The following is a 21,551-nucleotide window of genomic DNA, read 5'->3' as shown; positions in this document are numbered from 1 at the left end:
TGAATTCGGCATTTCTTTTCGTTTTTAAAGAGTCGAAGCCATAGGCGTGGATTTCTTTACATCTTAAGTTGTCAATACAATGTATTACAGTAATTTTGACCAAACAGCCCAAATAACAACAAATTATCACCATCTGTCGGAGTTAAAAGTTTATTTTGAAAGGTTACCGGAAGTACAGTCTATTTGTAATTGATCTAACTTTACATAAATGTTACGTAGTTACGCCAACTGGCCGCTAGAGGGCAATAATAAGCTATTTTGGTTTACTGTTGTGTTTTTGTTTTTTTATTGGGCAAAAACAAAACTTTTAGTTTAAATATGAAAGGAAACAAAAATTACATATTCAAGGATATCTTTAATTCAAATAACTAATCATAAAGCACTGACTTTTTGTAGTTTATCTAACTTGATATTTTTCTTGTAGTTAAATATCCTGACCACAGAGGTCAGTAGCAGATTATTGTAGTAAAATTAGGTTACCGGTATTTTTTTTGCACTTAACTAGAAATCTGTTAGATGTATTTTGTACCGTCCTTCCATTATTGATTGATTTGCTCACACAGAAAAACCATTTAGTCCGACTATTATTTATTTATTTATTTATTTAATTTTATTCAATATGATCTCTTATTTCCTTCAGCAGCCAGGGTGTAAAAAAATTTTTTGTGAAAATAATTTATTAATAAGTCGCACTTCTTTCTTTCTTGTTTACTTATTTATAATTTATAGTCTGTTTTTTTTTTGTTTGTTTGTTTTTTGTTTTTGTTTTAAATTAATTAGAATTCTATTTGATATATTTTTCTACCGCCCTTCACTTATTTACTGATTTGCTCACACAGAAAAGCCATTTGGGTCAATTATTATTATTATTATTATTATTATTATTATTAGTAGTAGTAGTAGTAGTAGTAGTATTCAATATAATCTCTTATTTCCTTTAGCAGCCAGAGTATAAAATGTGTTTGGTAAAATATTTTATAAATAAGTTTCATTTCTTTCTTTCTCGTTTACTCACTTATAATTTATAGTTTGTTTGTTTTGTTTTTTTTTTTTTTTTGTTTTTGCACTTAATTAGAATTCTTTTAGATCTAATATGTGTCGTCCTTCACATATCGATTGATTTGCTCACAGAAAAGCCATTTAGGCCTAATTAGGCCCGAGCACCTTGGCGGTGCGAAGGCCTATTGTAATTGCAGTGTTTATTATTATTAGGCCCGAGCACCTTGGCGGTGCGAAGGCCTATTGTAATTGCAGTGTTTATTATTATTATTATTATTTTTATTCGGACACTTCGCGTGCTTTTTTGGAGGCCTGAACGTGCTTAAAAACTCACCAAATTTTGCGTACCCCCCCAAGGGAATACGAAAAATTTGATATTTTGAGGTGCTCCAGAATGTTTGGGCGAAACTGAACGAGAGCGCCACCTATTTTAGGTGCCCCGCCACTGCATGTCGTTAATCTTTATGAAAATTCATACACATGATCTACATGCTAGGGTGAACAAAAAATCCTCTTAATGTCATGGTGAAATGTCGACAGGAAGGCGGCCATTTTAGGTCAAAGTCAATATTTTAGCGTTTTAGCACCTCTCATTTTAACGAACTCGTCCTAGGGCTTTTATCCCACTGAGCCACAAATTGCTCAGGATGTTCAGGAGGCATGGGTGATTAAATGTTGTGTTATTTCTTCTAATAGGAGACTTAGTTTACAAGGGGCGGGGCCCCAAAGTTTGATGTCTCGCCAGGAAAAATTAAACAGCTATAACTCCCACATAAAGCAACATTTCTGCACCAAATTTGCTAGATATGATGGCAGTCCCCTCCTACAGAGTTCTATATGTCAATATTTTGATTATGAAATAGCCACGCCCCCTGGAGGTCAAAAGTGTTGTTTTTTGCTCACACACCCATAACTCTGGCTTGGTGGACACCACATGGCCCAAATTCACTCAGGCATCACAAAACATGTTGGTGAAGAGATCTGGTAAAGGACGTTGCTCTACACTGCACGGCGTGCCCGTGACGCCATGGCGAAGTTCCATGCGGCGGCATGACATCATAAATCACTATAAAATTGTCCATTTTGATCTGATCACCCTAAAACTTATAGGGATTAATAAGGGATCAGTCCTGAACAGATTAATGTGACCATTGCTGGTGTAGACCTAAGCCCCGCCCACTTATAACAGGAAGTGGTTTTTTCCACGTTTGAGGGTCATGCTTCTAAGGAAATGGTCCCAAACACTTGAGACTCCTCCAAAACATGTCAAACCCTTTCATGATGCCACAATAAAAACCTCAAGTCGCTACGCTAAACGGGACATGGCGAATGGCGGTCCAACGCCATGAAACAGGAAGTACCTGTGACCAAGCCATGGAACCTTGTACCGCCACCATACTTGCCATTACTGATGACAGTAAGGCCCTGAACTAAGCCCCATTGACACATTATGGAATAAATGGAGCATGTCTCCATAGCGCCCCCTACAATATTTCAATCAATCAGCCCCGCCCACTACATGGACCGACATGGATAAAATTCATCACAGTTGGAGAACCTGCCAGTACCTTCAAAAAAGTCTCTTGGACATATAGGCCAAAACCAACAGGAAGTCGGCCATTTTGAAAAAGGTGCCATTTTTGGGGTCATTTCTTTGCCATGCATTTTAAACAACTCCTCCTAGGGATATTGTCCAACTGACACCCAACTTGCACAGGATGCTCAGGAGGCATGTGTGATTTAAAGTTGTGCTATTTCTTCTAATAGAAGATTTAGTTTATGAGGGGCGGGCCCTCAAAGTTTTATGTCTCATTAACAAAGACTTATTGCTAATACTCCCACATAAAACAACATATCAGCACAGGAATCACCACATTTGATGCCAGTTCCATGATGAACAAAATCTACAATGCAATAATACGACTATGAATTAGCCCCACCCCTTGGCAACAACAAGTGTCTGATATCATGAACCAGGAAGTACCTGTAACAAAGCCATGAAATTGTTGATCTTCACCATACTTGCCATGACTCATGACAGTTATGTCCTTAATAGAGTAAAATTACAATATAGTAGAAAAGATAGTAAATGGCTCCATAGCGCCCCCTACAATATTTCAATCAATCAGCCCCGCCCACTACATTGACTGACATGGATATGATTCGGGACACTTGTAGACTCTCCCAGTACCTTCCAAAAAGTCTCTTGGACATATGGGCTAAATCAAACAGGAAGTCGGCCATTTTGAAAAAGGTGTCATTTTTGGGGCAATTTCTGTCATTTTCTTTGCCATGCATTTTGAGAAGTTCCTTCTAAGAATTTTGTCCAACTTTAACCCAAATGAGTCAGGATGCTTAAGAGGCATGTGTGATTAAAAGTTGTGCTATTTATTTTAATAGGGGATATCGTTTAGGAGAGGCGGGGCAGCAAAGCAGCTGTGATGCGACGAAAATGAAAACTGACATAACTCCCACAAAAAACAACCAACCTGCACCAAATTCACTACAGATGATGCCAGTCATATCCTTCACATTTGTGCATGGCAATAAATAGATTATAAGTTAGCCCCGCCCCTTGGTGACATGAATTGACTCTTCATAAGGCCTAAATGGCCTGAAGTGCAGTCTGGCTGCACTTTAGGTTGAGAGAGGCATGGGAAGGATGTTGCCAGGGGAGGCGGTGGCATTATGCCGAGCGGCGCCATGGTGCGAGGGCCTATATCACCGCTTGCGGTTTTAATTATTATTATTTTTATTCGGACACTTCGCGTGCTTTTTTGGAGGCCTGAACGTGCTCGAAAACTCACCAAATTTTGCGTACCCCCCCAAGGGAATACGAAAAATTTGATATTTTGAGGTGCTCCAGAATGTTTGGGCGAAACTGAATGAGAGCGCCACCTATTTTAGGTGCCCCGCCACTGCATGTCATTAATCTTTATGAACATTCATACACATGACCTACATGACAGGGCGAACAAAAAATCCTCTTAATGTCATGGTGAAATGTCGACAGGAAGGCGGCCATTTAAGGTCAAAGTCAATATTTTGGCGTTTTAGCACCTCGCATTTTAACGAACTCGTCCTAGAGCTTTTATCCCACTGAGCCACAAATTGCTCAGGATGTTCAGGAGGCATCTGTGATTAAATGTTGTGTTATTTCTTCTAATAGGAGACTTAGTTTACGAGGGGCGGGGCCTCAAAGTTTGATGTCTCGCCATGAAAAATTAAACGGATATAACTCCCACATAAAGCAACATTTCTGCACCAAATTTGCTAGATATGATGGCAGTGCCCTCCTACAGAGTTCTATATGTCAATATTTTGATTATGAAATAGCCACGCCCCCTGGAGGTCAAAAGTGTTGTTTTTTGCTCACACACCCATAACTCTGGCTTGGTGGACACCACATGGCCCAAATTCACTCAGGCATCAGAAAACATGTTGGTGAAGAGATCTGATAAAGGACGTTGCTCTACGCTGCACGGCGTGCCCGTGACGCCATGGCGAAGTTCCATGCGGCGGCGTGACATCATAAATCACTATAAAATTGTCAATTTTGATCTGAGCACCCTAAAACTTATAGGGATTAATAAGGGATCAGTCCTGAACAGATTAATGTGACCATTGCTGGTCTAGACCTAAGCCCCGCCCACTTACAACAGGAAGTGGTTTTTTCCACGTTTGAGGGTCATGCTTCTAAGCAAATGGTCCCAAACACTTGAGCCTCCTCCAAAACATGTCAAACCCTTTCATGATGCCACAATAAAAACCTCAAGTCGCTACGCTAAACGGGACATGGCGAATGGCGGCCCAACGCCATGAAACAGGAAGTACCTGTGACCAAGCCATGGAACCTTGGACCGCCACCATACTTGCCATGACTGATGACAGTAAGGCCCTGAACTAAGCCCCATTGAAACATTATGGAATAAATGGAGCATGTCTCCATAGCGCCCCCTACAAAATTTCAATCAATCAGCCCCGCCCACTACATGGACCGACATGGATAAAATTCAGCACAGTTGGAGAACCTTCCAGTACCTTCAAAAAAGTCTCTTGGACATATGGGCTAAATCCAACAGGAAGTCGGCCATTTTGAAAAAGGTGCCATTTTTGGGGTCATTTCTTTGCCATGCATTTTAAACAACTCCTCCTAGGGATATTGTCCAACTGACACCCAACTTGCACAGGATGCTCAGGGGGCATGTGTGATTTAAAGTTGTGCTATTTCTTCTAATAGAAGATTTAGTTTAGGAGGGGCGGGCCCTCAAAGTTTTATGTCTCATTAACAAAGACTTATTGCTAAAACTCCCACATAAAACAACATATCAGCACAGGAATCGACACATTTGATGCCAGTCCCATGATGAACAAAATCTAAAATGCAATGATATGACTATGAACTAGCCCCACCCCTTGGCAACAACAAGTGTCTGATATCATGAACCAGGAAGTACCTGTAACAAAGCCATGAAATTGTTGATCTTCACCATACTTGCCATGAGTCATGACAGTTATGTACTTAATAGAGTAAAATTACAATATAGTGGAAAAGATAGTAAATGGCTCCATAGCGCCCCCTACAATATTTCAATCAATCAGCCCCGCCCACTGCATTGACTGACATGGATATGATTCAGCACAGTTGTAGACCCTCCCAGTACCTTCAAAAAAGTCTCTTGGACATATGGGCTAAATAAAACAGGAAGTCGGCCATTTTGAATAAGGTGCCATTTTCGGGGTCATTTCTGTCATTTGCTTTGCCATGCATTTTGATTAAGTCCTGCTAAGAATTTTATCTAACTTTAATCCAAATGAGTCAGGATGCTCAAGAGACATGTGTGATTAAAAGTTGTGCTATTTCTTTTAATAGGGGATATCATTTAGGAGAGGCGGGGCAGCAAAGCAGATGTGATGCAGTGAAAAGGAAAACTGACATAACTCCCACAAAAAACAACCAACCTGCACCAAATTTGCTACAGATGATGCCAGTCATATCCTTCACATTTGTGCATGTCAATAATTAGATGATAAGTTAGCCCCGCCCCTTGGTGACAGGAAGTGACCCTTCATAAGGCCTTAATGGCCTGAAGTGCAGTCTGGCTGCACTTTAGGTTGAGAGAGGCATGGGAAGGATGTTGCCAGGGGAGGCGGTGGCATTATGCCGAGCGGCGCCATGGTGCGAGGGCCTATATCACCGCTTGCGGTTTTAATTATTATTATTTTTATTCGGACACTTCGCGTGCTTTTTTGGAGGCCTGAACGTGCTCAAAAACTCACCAAATTTTGCGTACCCCCCCAAGGGAATACGAAAAATTTGATATTTTGAGGTGCTCCAGAATGTTTGGGCGAAACTGAATGAGAGCGCCACCTATTTTAGGTGCCCCGCCACTGCATGTTGTTAATCTTTATGAAAATTCATACACATGATCTACATGCTAGGGTGAACAAAAAATCCTCTAAATGTCATGGTGAAATGTCGACAGGAAGGCGGCCATTTTAGGTCAAAGTCAATATTTTGGCGTTTTAGCACCTCGCATTTTAACGAACTCGTCCTAGAGCTTTTATCCCACTGAGCCACAAATTGCTCAGGATGTTCAGGAGGCATGTGTGATTAAATGTTGTGTTATTTCTTCTAATAGGAGACTTAGTTTACGAGGGGCGGGGCCTCAAAGTTTGATGTCTCGCCATGAAAAATTAAACGGATATAACTCCCACATAAAGCAACATTTCTGCACCAAATTTGCTAGATATGATGGCAGTCCCCTCCTACAGAGTTCTATATGTCAATATTTTGATTATGAAATAGCCACGCCCCCTGGAGGTCAAAAGTGTTGTTTTTTGCTCACACACCCATAACTCTGGCTTGGTGGACACCACATGGCCCAAATTCACTCAGGCATCACAAAACATGTTGGTGAAGAGATCTGGTAAAGGACGTTGCTCTACGCTGCACGGCGTGCCCGTGACGCCATGGCGAAGTTCCATGCGGCGGCATGACATCATAAATCACTATAAAATTGTCAATTTTGATCTGATCACCCTAAAACTTATAGGGATTAATAAGGGATCAGTCCTGAACAGATTAATGTGACCATTGCTGGTGTAGACCTAAGCCCCGCCCACTTACAACAGGAAGTGGTTTTTTCCACGTTTGAGGGTCATGCTTCTAAGCAAATGGTCCCAAACACTTGAGACTCCTCCAAAACATGTCAAACCCTTTCATGATGCCACAATAAAAACCTCAAGTCGCTACGCTAAACGGGACATGGCGAATGGCGGTCCAACGCCATGAAACAGGAAGTACCTGTGACCAAGCCATGGAACCTTGGACCGCCACCAAACTTGCCATGACTGATGACAGTAAGGCCCTGAACTAAGCCCCATTGAAACATAATGGAATAAATGGAGCATGTCTCCATAGCGCCCCCTACAAAATTTCAATCAATCAGCCCCGCCCACTACATGGACCGACATGGATAAAATTCAGCACAGTTGGAGAACCTTCCAGTACCTTCAAAAAAGTCTCTTGGACATATGGGCTAAATTCAACAGGAAGTCGGCCATTTTGAAAAAGGTGCCATTTTTGGGGTCATTTCTTTGACATGCATTTTAAACAACTCCTCCTAGGGATATTGTCCAACTGACACCCAACTTGCACAGGATGCTCAGGAGGCATGTGTGATTTAAAGTTGTGTTATTTCTTCTAATAGAAGATTTAGTTTAGGAGGGGCGGGCCCTCAAAGTTTGATGTCTGATAAACAAAGACTTATTGCTAAAACTCCCACATAAAACAACATATCAGCACAGGAATCGACACATTTGATGCCAGTCCCATGATGAACAAAATATACAATGCAATAATGGGACTATGAATTAGACCCACCCCTTGGAGACAACATGTGTCTGATATCATGAACCAGGAAGTACCTGTAACAAAGCCATGAAACCTTTCATCTTCACCATACTTGCCATGAGTCATGACAGTTATGTCCTTAATAGAGTAAAATTACAATATAGTGGAAAAGATAGTAAATGGCTCCATAGCGCCCCCTACAATATTTCAATCAATCAGCCCCGCCCACTACATTGACTGACATGGATAAAATTCAGCACACTTATAGTCCATTCCAGTACCTTCAAAAAAGTCTCTTGGACATATGAGCTAAATCAAACAGGAAGTCGGCCATGTTGAAAAAAGGTGCCTTTTTCGGGGTCATTTCTGTCATTTTCTTTGCCATGCATTTTGAGGAAGTCCTGCTAAGATTTTTATCTAACTTTAACCCAAATGAGTCAGGATGCTCAAGAGGCATGTGTGATTAAAAGTTGTGCTATTTCTTTTAATAGGGGATATCATTTAGGAGAGGCAGGGCAGCAAAGCAGATGTGATGCAATGAAAAGGAAAACTGACATAACTCCCACAAAAAACAACCAACCTGCACCAAATTTGCTACAGATGATGCCAGTCATATCCTTCACATTTCTGCATGTCAATAATTAGATTATAAATTAGCCCCGCCCCTTGGTGACAGGAAGTGACCGTTCATAAGGCCTAAATGGCCTGAAGTGCAGTCTGGCTGCACTTTAGGTTGAGAGAGGCATGGGAAGGATGTTGCCAGGGGAGGCGGTGGCATTATGCCGAACGGCGCCATGGTGCGAGGGCCTATATCACCGCCTGCAGTTTTAATTAGGCCCGAGCACCTTGGCGGTGCGAAGGCCTATCGTAATTGCAGCGTTTATTATTATTATTATTAGGCCCGAGCACCTTGGCGGTGCGAAGGCCTATTGTAATTGCAGCGTTTATTATTATTAGGCCCGAGCACCTTGGCGGTGCGAAGGCCTATTGTAATTGCAGCGTTTATTATTATTATTATTATTATTATTAGGCCCGAGCACCTTGGCGGTGCGAAGGCCTATTGTAATTGCAGCGTTTATTATTAGGCCCGAGCACCTTGGCGGTGCGAAGGCCTATTGTAATTGCAGTGTTTATTATTATTATTATTATTATTATTATTATTATTATTATTATTATTATTATTATTATTTTTATTCGGACACTTCGCGTGCTTTTTTGGAGGCCTGAACGTGCTCGAAAACTCACCAAATTTTGCGTACCCCCCCAAGGGAATACGAAAAATTTGATATTTTGAGGTGCTCCAGAATGTTTGGGCGAAACTGAACGAGAGCGCCACCTATTTTAGGTGCCCCGCCACTGCATGTCGTTAATCTTTATGAAAATTCATACACATGATCTACATGCTAGGGCAAACAAAAAATCCTCTTAATGTCATGGTGAAATGTCGACAGGAAGGCGGCCATTTTAGGTCAAAGTCAATATTTTGGCGTTTTAGCACCTCGCATTTTAACGAACTCGTCCTAGGGCTTTTATCCCACTGAGCCACAAATTGCTCAGGATGTTCAGGAGGCATGTGTGATTAAATGTTGTGTTATTTCTTCTAATAGGAGACTTAGTTTACGAGGGGCGGGGCCTCAAAGTTTGATGTCTTGCCATGAAAACTTAAACGGATATAACTCCCACATAAAGCAACATTTCTGCACCAAATTTGCTAGATATGATGGCAGTCCCCTCCTACAGAGTTCTATATGTCAATATTTTGATTATGAAATAGCCACGCCCCCTGGAGGTCGAAAGTGTTGTTTTTTGCTCACACACCCATAACTCTGGCTTGGTGGACACCACATGGCCCAAATTCACTCAGGCATCACAAAACATGTTGGTGAAGAGATCTGGTAAAGGACGTTGCTCTACGCTGCACGGCGTGCCCGTGACGCCATGGCGAAGTTCCATGCGGCGGCGTGACATCATAAATCACTATAAAATTGTCAATTTTGATCTGATCACCCTAAAACATATAGGGATTAATAAGGGATCAGTCCTGAACAGATTAATGTGACCATTGCTGGTGTAGACCTAAGCCCCGCCCACTTACAACAGGAAGTGGTTTTTTCCACGTTTGAGGGTCATGCTTCTAAGCAAATGGTCCCAAACACTTGAGCCTCCTCCAAAACATGTCAAACCCTTTCATGATGCCACAATAAAAACCTCAAGTCGCTACGCTAAACGGAACATGGCGAATGGCGGTCCAACGCCATGAAACAGGAAGTACCTGTGACCAAGCCATGGAACCTTGGACCACCACCAAACTTGCCATGACTGATGACAGTCAGGTCCTGAACTAAGCCCCATTGAAACATAATGGAATAAATGCAGAATGTCTCCATAGCGCCCCCTACAAAATTTCAATCAATCAGCCCCGCCCACTACATTGACCGACATGGATAAAATTCAGCACAGTTGGAGAACCTTCCAGTACCTTCAAAAAAGTCTCTTGGACATATGGGCTAAATTCAACAGGAAGTCGGCCATTTTGAAAAAGGTGCCATTTTTGGGGTCATTTCTTTGCCATGCATTTTAAACAACTCCTCCTAGGGATATTGTCCAACTGACACCCAACTTGCAAAGGATGCTCAGGAGGCATGTGTGATTTAAAGTTGTGTTATTTCTTCTAATAGAACATTTAGTTTAGGAGGGGCGGGCCCTCAAAGTTTTATGTCTCATTAACAAAGACTTATTGCTAATACTCCCACATAAAACAACATATCAGCACAGGAATCGACACATTTGATGCCAGTCCCATGATGAACAAAATATACAATGCAATAATATGACTCTGAACTAGCCCCAGCCCATGGCAACAACAAGTGTCTGATATCATGAACCAGGAAGTAACTGTAACAAAGCCATGAAACCTTTGATCTTCACCATACTTGCCATGAGTCATGAAAGTTATGCCCTTAATAGAGTAAAATTAAAATATAGTGGAGAAGATAGTAAATGGCTCCATAGCGCCCCCTACAATATTTTAATCAACCAGCCCCGCCCACTGCATGGACCGACATGGATAAAATTCAGCACAGTTGGAGAACCTTCCAGCACCTTCAAAAAAGTCTCTTGGACATATGGGCTAAATCAAACAGGAAGTCGGCCATTTTGAAAAGGGTGCCATTTTCGGGGTCATTTCTGTCATTTGCTTTGCCATGCATTTTGAGGAACGTCTCCTAAGAATTTTGTCCAACTTTAACCCAAATGAGTCAGGATGCTCAAGAGTCATGTGTGATTAAAAGTTGTGCAATTTCTTTTAATAGGGGATATCATTTAGGAGAGGCGGGGCAGCAAAGCAGATGTGATGCAATGAAAAGGAAAACTGACATAACTCCCACAAAAAACAACCAACCTGCACCAAATTTGCTACAGATGATGCCAGTCATATCCTTCACATTTCTGTATGCCAATAATTAGATGATAAGTTAGCCCCGCCCCTTGGTGACAGGAAGTGACCGTTCACAATGCCTAAATTGCCTGAAGTGCAGTCTGGCTGCACTTTAGGTTGAGAGAGGCATGGGAAGGATGTTGCCAGGGGAGGCGGTGGCATTATGCCGAGCGGCGCCATGGTGCGAGGGCCTATATCACCGCTTGCGGTTTTAATTATTATTATAATTAGTAGTAGTAGTAGTAGTAGTAGTAGTGGCAGAGGCAGAGGTGGTGATGGCATTAATTGGTAGAATCTGTCAGTGTTCGCTGTTTCCAGACGGAACTATTTTGGTGACGCACTAGTAACCCCAGAGCAACACCTGCATCCGGTTGCTCTCATTCACCGGTGTTGGCTTCTGTTTCAGTCCTCTAAACTTTCCCCAGAAGCTGCAGCCGGCTCTGCTACACAGACTGACTAAAACACCGCTTTACACCTGAACAATGGTTCCATTAAAACGACGTAAAGTTGTCGCTTCGCAGACTGGAAACACTGGGACTGAAGGTGGAGATGAAGTCAAGTTCCCCCAGGTTGTTTTATTTCTCTTGGAGAGGAAAATGGGAGCCAGTCGGAGAGCTTTCCTCTCTCAGCTCGGACGTAAGAAAGGATTTCCGGTGCAGGAGTTGTTCAGGTGGGAGGAGTAAAGATGTTCTCGTGCAGAGCTGGAGTTATCGATACTTCATTCTGAGGTTTTTTTCTGCCCACAGCCAAACTGTCACGCATGTTATCTGTGAGAACAACTCCGTGGAAGAGGTGAAGACGTGGCTGGAGTCGCGTGGCGGCAGCCGACCAGCGCCTCACCTGCTGGACATCAGCTGGTTCACAGAGAGCATGCGCGCAGGTGAGCCGCTGGAGATCCTGGACAGACATAAACTACAGGTGCAGCATGTTTTATTCTAGTCTTACATTCCTCTCAATAACAATATAAATATAAATTAAAAATAAATAACATGGTTATTGCCTGAATGGAAGCACACCTTTTTAAACTAAGTTTTTTTTTTTTTTTTTTTTTTTTAAATCACTTTATTTTAATCAAAAATCCCTTGTTTGGCAAAATTCCAGATGTTTCTCAGTAGATTTATTGCTCAGACCTTACTTTAACCTTACTGGGCCTGAAAACCCAGGAAACAGGTCTGGTATTTTAATATGCAGTGTGATTTATGACTGTGGCATAGAGACCTGAGTGGAAACTGGTGTGTAAAACTAGCTTAAAACTGAAGCGTGTCCAGACTGTTAGCGGCGGCAGGAGTTCATTACATGCCAACCATGAAATTTCATGAATAAACAATGTAACATGGAGTTCTGGTGCATTTATCTATTTTTATTTAAATATCTCAGTGATATATTTCTGTTTTTCTTAAAGTCATTTATTAGTTGCTTTATTTGTAATGAAGCTGTTTAGACATTTCAAGCACATTTGGGGTGGTCCCTGATGGCTTTCGGGACCCCAGCGACTGCTTAGTTGGCTGAAATCATGACATGCTCCATGTGGGAGATCTTGGGAATCCCGTCTCCTGCCAACCTGCTGCTGTGTGTTCCTGTGCGACAGGAACAGGAACTGCTGCAAAAGTTCTGTGTTTGTCTGTAAAGATGACATTTCTAATCTGTTGTGTCTCCCAGGAGCAGCAGAGGGATGAATCGGAGGTCGTCTTCTTCTCAGTGCCCAGCTACGCCTGTCAGAGGAGAACCTCTCTGGAAAACCATAACGCTCCCCTAACTGTACGTCTCCCCCCCCCTCCAAAGCAAGCTGAAATGTCAGACTCTCCCTGACAGCTTTATGTTGAACTTAAACACGTTCTGCTTCAGGAAGCTTTGTCCCTTCTGGCTGAAAACGCGGAGCTCAGCGAGGATGACGGTCGAGGTGTGGCGTTCGGGCGGGCCGCCGCCGTGTTGAAGGCGCTCCCCTCGCTGGTGACCAGCATGTCGCAGCTCAGGGGGTTGCCCTGCCTGGGGGAGCACTCCCTCAAAGTCATCAAAGTCAGTGTGTTTTGGTCCAGCCTTGCATCAAACCTTAAACAGACGTAATGAGCCCAGTTTTACCCCCGTCTTGCAGGAAATCCTGGAAAATGGAACATCGAGTGAAGTAGAATCCACCAAGAAGTCTGAGCGGTATCAAGCGTTAAAGGTACGATAATAATAATAATATAAAAAGAATGAAATAAGAAACAACAACGTAAAAAGCTATCAAATTAAATTAACCATAAAACACTTTTTAAAAAGGAAAGTTTTCAGATACGACCGCGTGTTTCATCTTAACCTGGTGTGTAGTTCTCATTTCAGATCATCGCATTGCACCTGGTGAAATATATACATATATATATATATATATATATATATATATAAATACACACACACATAAATAAATATCTATTTGATTTTTTGATTAAACTTATTTCTTTAGTTTTTCCCTGCACACTCAAAAATAGAGGTACCAGTTTGTACCTAAAAAGGTACAAATGCTTGTCGCTGGGGGTGTACTCTTTTGAGAGACATTTCTGTACCCTTCAGTTCTGGTCTATTTTTGTACCTTATCAAGTTATGTTTTTTTATCTTTCCACAGGATTAGGCCTGGTCCATGCCAATGAGCAACATTATCTTATCTTTAATCTAGAAATAATCTTCAAAAACTCAAAATACTGACCAGCCATACACTTAGTTTGCAGCATCTGACCTTCATTGTCTGGTGTAGTAAATGACTGTTAAGTAGTACTACTGTCATCACTCAACTCTGCTCTAGTTTGTAACATTACAGCCATTAACATTACATTTTTCAATGCTGCAGGTACCCTTATGGTCGAAATGGTACAAATTTGTACTTTATGTCACTTTGAACCCTTTTTCGTACTCTGAAGGTGCTTCTGGTCTCTTAAAGACCAGTATTGTACTTTTGAGAGAACATTTCTTTAAAATGTACCTATAGGTACAGAAATGTCTTATCTTGTACCTCTATTTTTGAGAGTGTGAAATGTCATGTTTCCTCTTTTGGTGTGTTTCTATTTTAATGACACACACCTTGTGTCAACAGGTGGATAGTTTATTTAATGGCAGAGAAATAAGAAAAATAGGCAAGTGACAAATTATACATGCAAAGAAGTTTTTATTGTTGTTGCACGTGGTGTTACGGCGTTTAGGAGCAACGTGAGAAAAAAGTTAAATACCACAGAAATATGAGATAAATACAAAAAAAAAATTATTCATTTAACTTTTCTTCTTATGAAAGAAATGGAAAAAATGTTAAAACTTTTTTTTATTTAAGGCTGATTTTCAAGTTAAAGCCTCATCTCTCCAGAGAAAGTCCTCCACCTGCTCATTATGTCCCACATACACTTTATCATGGCATCGATCAGCTGACTTTGCACCGACTGCAGCTCTGTTGTTTACAGGAACAAGACGATATGATCATATCACCCCTGTGCTTGTCTCCCTGCACTGGTTTCCAGTTAGTTTTAGGACCCATACAGGTTTCTTATTAATGGTTTTTAAAGCCTTAAATGGTTTGACTCCCTTGTTTTAGTCAGAGTTGCTACAGTCGTCCTCAAATGTCTTCATCCCCTTTTATTAAAGAAAAAGATAAATTTACAACAGACACTCAGAGAAGTAGAGACTGAGAAAAGGAACAATAACTAGAAATTTGCTCAATTATAATTTAGTGATATAAGAGACTTTTTTTTTTTTTTTTTATTTACTTAAGTGAGTTGAAGACAAACAAAACAAACTGATCCTGGACAAATTAGAGCACTTTTCTGTTGAACAGTGGGACAAAATACCTGTCAACTGGGAGGAACAGAAAACACCTGACTGTAGTGGAAACATTCAGCTAAATATTAGGAACATTTTATCATATTTGTTTGCTTATTTAAAAAAATATTTCTATTGAATCAGAATTTTAAAAATGATGTAATTATTTTCATTACATTTTTATTTATTTTTACTTCCGTCAGTTCCAGCTGATTTTCCCAGGCAGCTGTTTTTTCCTTCTGTGATGGGACGGTATGAAAACTTATGAGGATGACTGTAAATAAGAGTTATTTAACAGGGATTCAATAAAGCCGTAAAACATTTGCTAGAAGTATTAAAACGAGGACGCGGTGTCGAGCCTTCCCACAGCATCACCATGGAAACCAGAGCTTTTCCTCCACGCCAGACCTTGTGAAGCTGGAGGATCCCTGACAAACAAAACTAAAGCTGGACAGTAGGATTCTTTAGAAAATGACCTCCAATGCCATCTGAGTCGGGACGTTTCGTCTCCTTAGCAACGCTCCTCGGAGAACTTGCAGACATTAAAAGCATTTCAGAAAAACCCAGATCAGCTTCCACAGAGAGAATCATGGCCAGGGCCGTTTCTAGCTTTGTGGGGGCCCTAGGCAAGATGTTTTTAGGGGCCCCTAGTTTGTCAAACTGTGATGAAGAGATTCCTAACCCTTCAGATGGTCTACTAAGATGCCAGCATCTACTACAGATGTTGAGCGAAACAGCCTGCAGGTAAATGTAAAGATTTTTTATTTACTTTTTGTTGTTTGTTTTTTTTTTTGTTTTTTTTAAATATGTGTATAAATGAATTTGATATTACCATTTTTTATTGTTTATTGAAGAATTTGGATTTATGTATCTATTTATATCTGGTCAAATAACAAATTATTATTCAACATTACTTATGAAATATAATTCCACACAATCTGATTTCAGTATTTTGTTGGTTATTACAACCAGATGCTGAACAAGATACGGGAAATTTCTCTTGACTACGGTTCACTCTTTCTATTTTACATTCTTTATTTTATCCATGAAGAGATACAGATGTACAGAGATACATAAAATATTGTATCAAAATGTTACAATTCAGAGGTTAAGGGTGAAACGTGAACAAAACAGAAAGAAAAACAAAAAGAGACCCACACAAAACACAGAACTCACCACTGTAAATCGTGGCTCATGAACCGGCAGCTGGACGTGAACCGCCGACCATCAAGTTAGATAAAAGCAAACAGTTCGACCAACTGAACCACCGCTTACTACTGCAGTTTATTTTATTTAGAAGCCTATAAGGGGAGTAATAAACACATAAGATAGCTACAGACATTTTAATTCTGCCTCAGAAGAAGCTGAAGACGCAGCTTTGGGGCCCCGTGGTGGTTTGGGGGCTCTAGGCTCCTGCCTAGTCCGGCTGTAGCGAGAAGCGGGTCTGGACCTGACGCTGCTGCGTTTTCCACCCACGTGTTTCAGGTGCTGACGGGTATTTTTGGAGTTGGGGCTAAAACCGCCGAGCGATGGATCAGAGGGGGAATACGCAGCCTTCATCAGCTCCGCCAGGCGGGACGGACGCTCAATCGAGCTCAGCAGGCAGGTGTGTGGACGTAAAACACCAGGTCTGCTCGCGCATCGCCGGCGTGAGGAAAGGTTGTGTCTCTGCTTCGTTAGAGGCACGGTGAAGCTAAATGTTTATTTATTTATCTATTCATTTATTTATTTGTTTGTTTGTGTGTTTATTTATTTGTTTGTTTATTTATCTGTGTATTTATTTTTGTTTATTTGTGTATTTATTTATCTATTTGTTTGTTTATCTATTTATCTATTTGTTTATTTATCTATTTATTTGTTTATTTATGTCAGGATCTGCTGAGCAACAGCAGTGCAAATGCAAGCTGACCAGTTGCATCTAATTTAACTGGTTTTGTTCAGAAAAACATTCATGTTTTGAATCCTCTTCTTGACTTCACGGCGATGTTGGAGGGTTTTCTCCAAAGAAAATGCAAATTATTGTTTTATTTTTTTGTCCTGAATCGAGAGATTTTCATCACCTGAAAGGAAAGGTAATCAGCTGCGTGGTGCGGCGACGTCACTCCCACTTTTTACTGCTCATGTGACGCGTTTCCACTGCTTTCCTCCTGATGTTCCCTCATGATGCTTTCTCTCTGACAAAGTCCATCCTTCAGGTCCCACAGCGGGACGCCGCCGCTGCTCTGTCAGATGGGGAACGGTTTCAGAAACTGACTCTAAATCCAGTATTTCTATGTTTTGCTCCAGTAACATCCTGATTTTAAAGCTGCAGCATCATCTGACAACGTAGCTGAAAGGCGACGTCTGTACGGCGAGTTCAGCTTTAGTTACACCCTCCGTCATCTCCGACAGAGAAGCTGCTCAACATCTTCCGTGTTTTACTTCCCACTGCTGCAGAACTCCACGTCCTTCCTGTGCACGCTCACCGAAGGGACCAGAACAATCAGCTGTGCTGTGAGCGCCGAGTGATGCTGGGTTTCCCGTCGTCTTGCAGGTCTGGAGCACTACGATGACATCAACCAGCCGGTCACCAAAGCGGAGGCGGAGCTCATCATGGAGACGGTGGAGAAAGCTGTGGCGTCGGTGTTACCAGGAGCTCAGACCGTTCTGACCGGAGGATTCAGGAGGTGAAAGAGAACATTCCTCACGCTGCATCGACTAATGCTGTCGGGATCTGTTCTAGTCAAAGAGAAACGGTTCAAACTAAAACACCCAACACAAGCGTGACCTTTGACCTCCCAGTCATGTTTTCACCAGAAACGCTCCCATACTGACCAGTATCCTTCAGAAAAAATCTAAATCTCTTCGTCTATAACAGGACTTGAAGATAAAAATGTAAAGTTTCCTTGTAGATAAATGTGGCCTGATGTGTGTGTGATGAAATATTAACGTCCTGCTGTGGGTCCGAATTTCATTTCATTTTAACTCAATTTATCTTCTTCATGATTCAAAATGTTGATTTCTGTTTGTTCATCAAGCTATAAAACAATGAAAAGTTAAACTAGTGACCGCCTTCCTCAGAGGGAAGCTGACGGGTCACGATGTGGACTTCCTGATAACACACCCAGAGGAGGGCCGAGAGGTGGGACTGATGCCGAAGGTGGTCTCCTGGCTCCAGTCAGAGGTAAGCTTCCACCCACCAGAGAGCCAGGATGAAATCAGCAACGCTTCTAGGTTTATAGTGTCCAGGTAAAACCTCTGTAATAACACAAATAATTATGTGTAAAATGTACATATTTAGCCATAAAGGCTGTTCCAGTTGGCAACGGAGTTTATCATCACTAAACTGATGGGAGGCCTGTCATAACTGGTCTGAGGGACCGAGCCAAAAAAAACCAGAGAAGCACAAGGACTCTTTTATTTAACAAAAATATCAAAATAAATATTTTAGTACAATAACTTTAGGCCCATAAAAGAGGTCAAAGAAACAAACTTCAACATAAGCATTAACATAATTAACAATGGACACTGGCTGATCAGGCCATTTTAACACGAGGGGCGGGGCGGGGGGGCAATACAATACTCTATAACATAAACTTATCAATAAAGAGTTACATGTAACCTGTTAAGACAATAAACTAAACAATCTGAGATTCCTAAATAATGCAAAACACAACTGATAATCAGTCAATAGAAAACCTAAACCCCGCCTACGACCCCCCCCCCCACCCCCCCTACAAAAATATGGTACAGCCCAATCAGGCCTCAGCCTGATTTAAGGAGCTCCAGAGCAGTCAGGACTCTTTTCTTTGGCAGGCTGAGGAACTCCACACAGAAACTGGCAACGCAAAAGGAAAGTAGATTAACTGAAAGCAAACTAACAAGGTGACAAAACGAGTTAATGTGTGCACGCAGTCAGGCTCCGTTCAGACTGCAGGGCTCGCTGCTCATATCCGATGTTTTTGTAAAATACCAATTTTTTGAAAGTCCGTTCACATTTCCGATCAAATGTGACTCGAACGTGAGCTGCTGTATGAACCTCATGCACACCAGAAGAGTCCCGCATGCGTAGAAAACACGGCGACGTGCAGTGAGCGTGCGTGTGACGTCTTTGTGTTTGCAGAAGTAAATATGGACGGCAGCAGCAGAACATTTGCTATTTTAAAAGTTTTGTCCAACCGTAGCGACAACATTGTGAATGGGTTCGTTTTAAGGAGACGTTTACGGAAGAGGAAAGTAAAAGTTTTGGTCATTTTGTGGAGCTGTGGCAGCAACAACTGTAGAGAGAAACGTTTGGGTACGAAGTCGCAGTCAGGATTGGTGGGAGAGTGATGTGAGCGTATTTACCGGTAAAGAGTTCATAAACAACAAACGCAGAATAATGACGTTTGTCGTGTGTCGATGACGCGTCGGTCGGATTAATGCGACCTGACCGTTCAGACTGAAGTCGCATGGCAAAAGACCAGATACATATCGGATTTAGGACCACATATCCAAGCGGCCTGGGTCGCATTAGAAAGTATCAGATCTGTGTCGCTCAGACTGTTAAGAAAAGATCGGTTACATGTCGCATAGGGACTCAAACACCGGATTGAAGTCACTTCAGCCTGTAGTGTGAACGTAGCCTAAGTCAATCCAGCTAATGAAAATATGAAAAATGATAGAGTGGATCTTTCAAGTGTTGTTACGTCCCCTGGGAGGGGCGCAAGCTGACAACCACAGATGGAGACAAGACAAGTAAAGACGGTTGTAACATTTATTTCCAGGTCTTGGATGCGGCAGGATTATGGAACCTGTGGGAGAGGGTGGGACGTTAGGCTGCGCCAAAATCAAAGAAAACAACAAAACAAAACGAGGCCTAACTCAGACTGTACCTGTTAACCAAAACCACAGAAACTCCTACCTAACTGATCTAATAACCAGAGCTAGACCGAAGCATATACAAGGGGTGGCAACAGCCTCCAGTTCCACCACGCCATGAACAAACTAAGGCAAACAGAAGAGAGTGACGGCTTCCAGGTGCTGCTCTTTTAAGGGGTGATCTCTCGTGCTGATTGGATTTGAACCAGCCAATGAAACGCAGGGTAGGCAGATCTCCACTTCAGCTACTTGGAAACACCTGGAGATAACAGGGATGATAAGTTTTCACAAGTGATGCTCGTAGCAAGTGTTTACATAACTAATTAAGGAAAAAGAGAAAGTGACCAGACCTTTAGCTCAGGCTGCCGTCACACCTGGACACCTAAAGTCTGTCTCCGTCTCTCTGGCAGGGCTTCCTGCTGTACCAAAAGACCACGAGAAACTCTTACCTGGAGTCCAAAGACGGTCCAGGTCGACCTGCCTCCAGCATGGATCGCTTTGAGAGATGTTTCTCCATCTTTAAACTGTCCAAAGAAGAAGAAACCAGAACCGAGGATCCCCAGGAGGAGACGGGAAACGGAGATCCAAACTCAACCAAAGTCATGGATAAGCAGTCGCAGTGGAGAGCTGTGAGGGTGGACCTGGTGGTCTCCCCCATCAGTCAGTTTGCCTTTGCTCTGCTGGGCTGGACCGGATCCAAAGTGAGCCCTCCTGACCCGTTGGTTCTGCTCGCCGACGGCTTCATCCCACGTTTCTAATGCTTCCACTGATGTCATGTTATCTTCAGCTGTTTGAGAGGGAGCTGCGACGCTGGGCGGGGCACGAGAGGAGCATGTCTCTGAGCAGCCACGCTCTGTTCGACAACACACAGGTGTGTGTGTGTGTGTGTGTGTGCAAACTGCGAATCAAGATAAAGGGACGTTTTATTTCTAATAATAAAAAAAAAAAGTAAAAAAGAGTCTGTTGGCGAAACGGTGAGATAAATGTAAAAGCCAAACAAGAAATGATGAAATAACTGCTATGAGAAGGAAAAATAGGAATATTTTTTAATAGAATTATGACATAATATTTATTCAGAGATAATTTCTTTCCTTTCAGAGTAAATATCTGAGAGCTTCATCGGAGGAGGAGATATTTGCTCATCTCGGTCTGGAGTACATCCCTCCATCGCAGAGAAACGCCTGAAGCATGCCTGGAGGCGCGCAGCACGCCGGCTGCTTTGAATGCGCACCATGACTCATTTATCAGACACCTCAGAGGAAGAGAGGGGAAAAACAGACACTGACTTTTACTGGCTGGACAGATCTCAGAGTACAGGTAGGATGCAAGATGGATGCTGAACGAGCCGTCGTCACGTCAAGCTTTAAGCTTCATACACTCCTGTCATTGTTTTCTTCCTGGATCAATAAGAAGGGATCAGTAAAAAGCATCCAGCTTGCAGTAATAGATGTAGCACAATGTGCCTGTTGGGGGAAAGACATAAAATATGAAGATGATGTAAATAAAAGAATATTAAAAACTTAAAATAAAACGGAAGTGATCATCATGCTGCCGTCTGTTCTGCTTTGAAAGATTCACGCAGATTTTACTTAAAGTTTACATCAAGTTAGCAGCAGCTTGACCCTGAAACACCCCAAAATGAAC

General features: G+C 42.0%; 1 protein-coding gene across 1 annotated transcript; it reads left to right on the top strand.

Moving 5' to 3' along the window:
- Nucleotides 1–11,773: 11,773 nt before the first annotated feature.
- Nucleotides 11,774–21,137, top strand: polm (polymerase (DNA directed), mu; the record flags this gene model as incomplete). The annotated part of the gene is made up of 11 exons (XM_079256106.1): nucleotides 11,774–11,961; nucleotides 12,038–12,209; nucleotides 12,951–13,049; nucleotides 13,137–13,307; nucleotides 13,384–13,455; nucleotides 16,554–16,674; nucleotides 17,602–17,734; nucleotides 18,129–18,231; nucleotides 20,318–20,608; nucleotides 20,695–20,778; nucleotides 21,006–21,137. 11 exons carry the CDS (start codon nucleotides 11,774–11,776, stop codon nucleotides 21,090–21,092), a joined length of 1,521 nt encoding a protein of 506 aa, XP_079112232.1. The 3' UTR covers nucleotides 21,093–21,137.
- Between the last annotated feature and the right edge of the window lie 414 nt (nucleotides 21,138–21,551).

Source organism: Telmatherina bonti (genome assembly GCF_933228915.1).
Source record: "Telmatherina bonti genome assembly, chromosome: 17".
NCBI classification, from domain to species: Eukaryota; Metazoa; Chordata; class Actinopteri; order Atheriniformes; family Telmatherinidae; genus Telmatherina; species Telmatherina bonti.
Note: the sequence above shows the minus strand (reverse complement) of the source record. Positions and strands in the feature narration are given on the sequence as shown.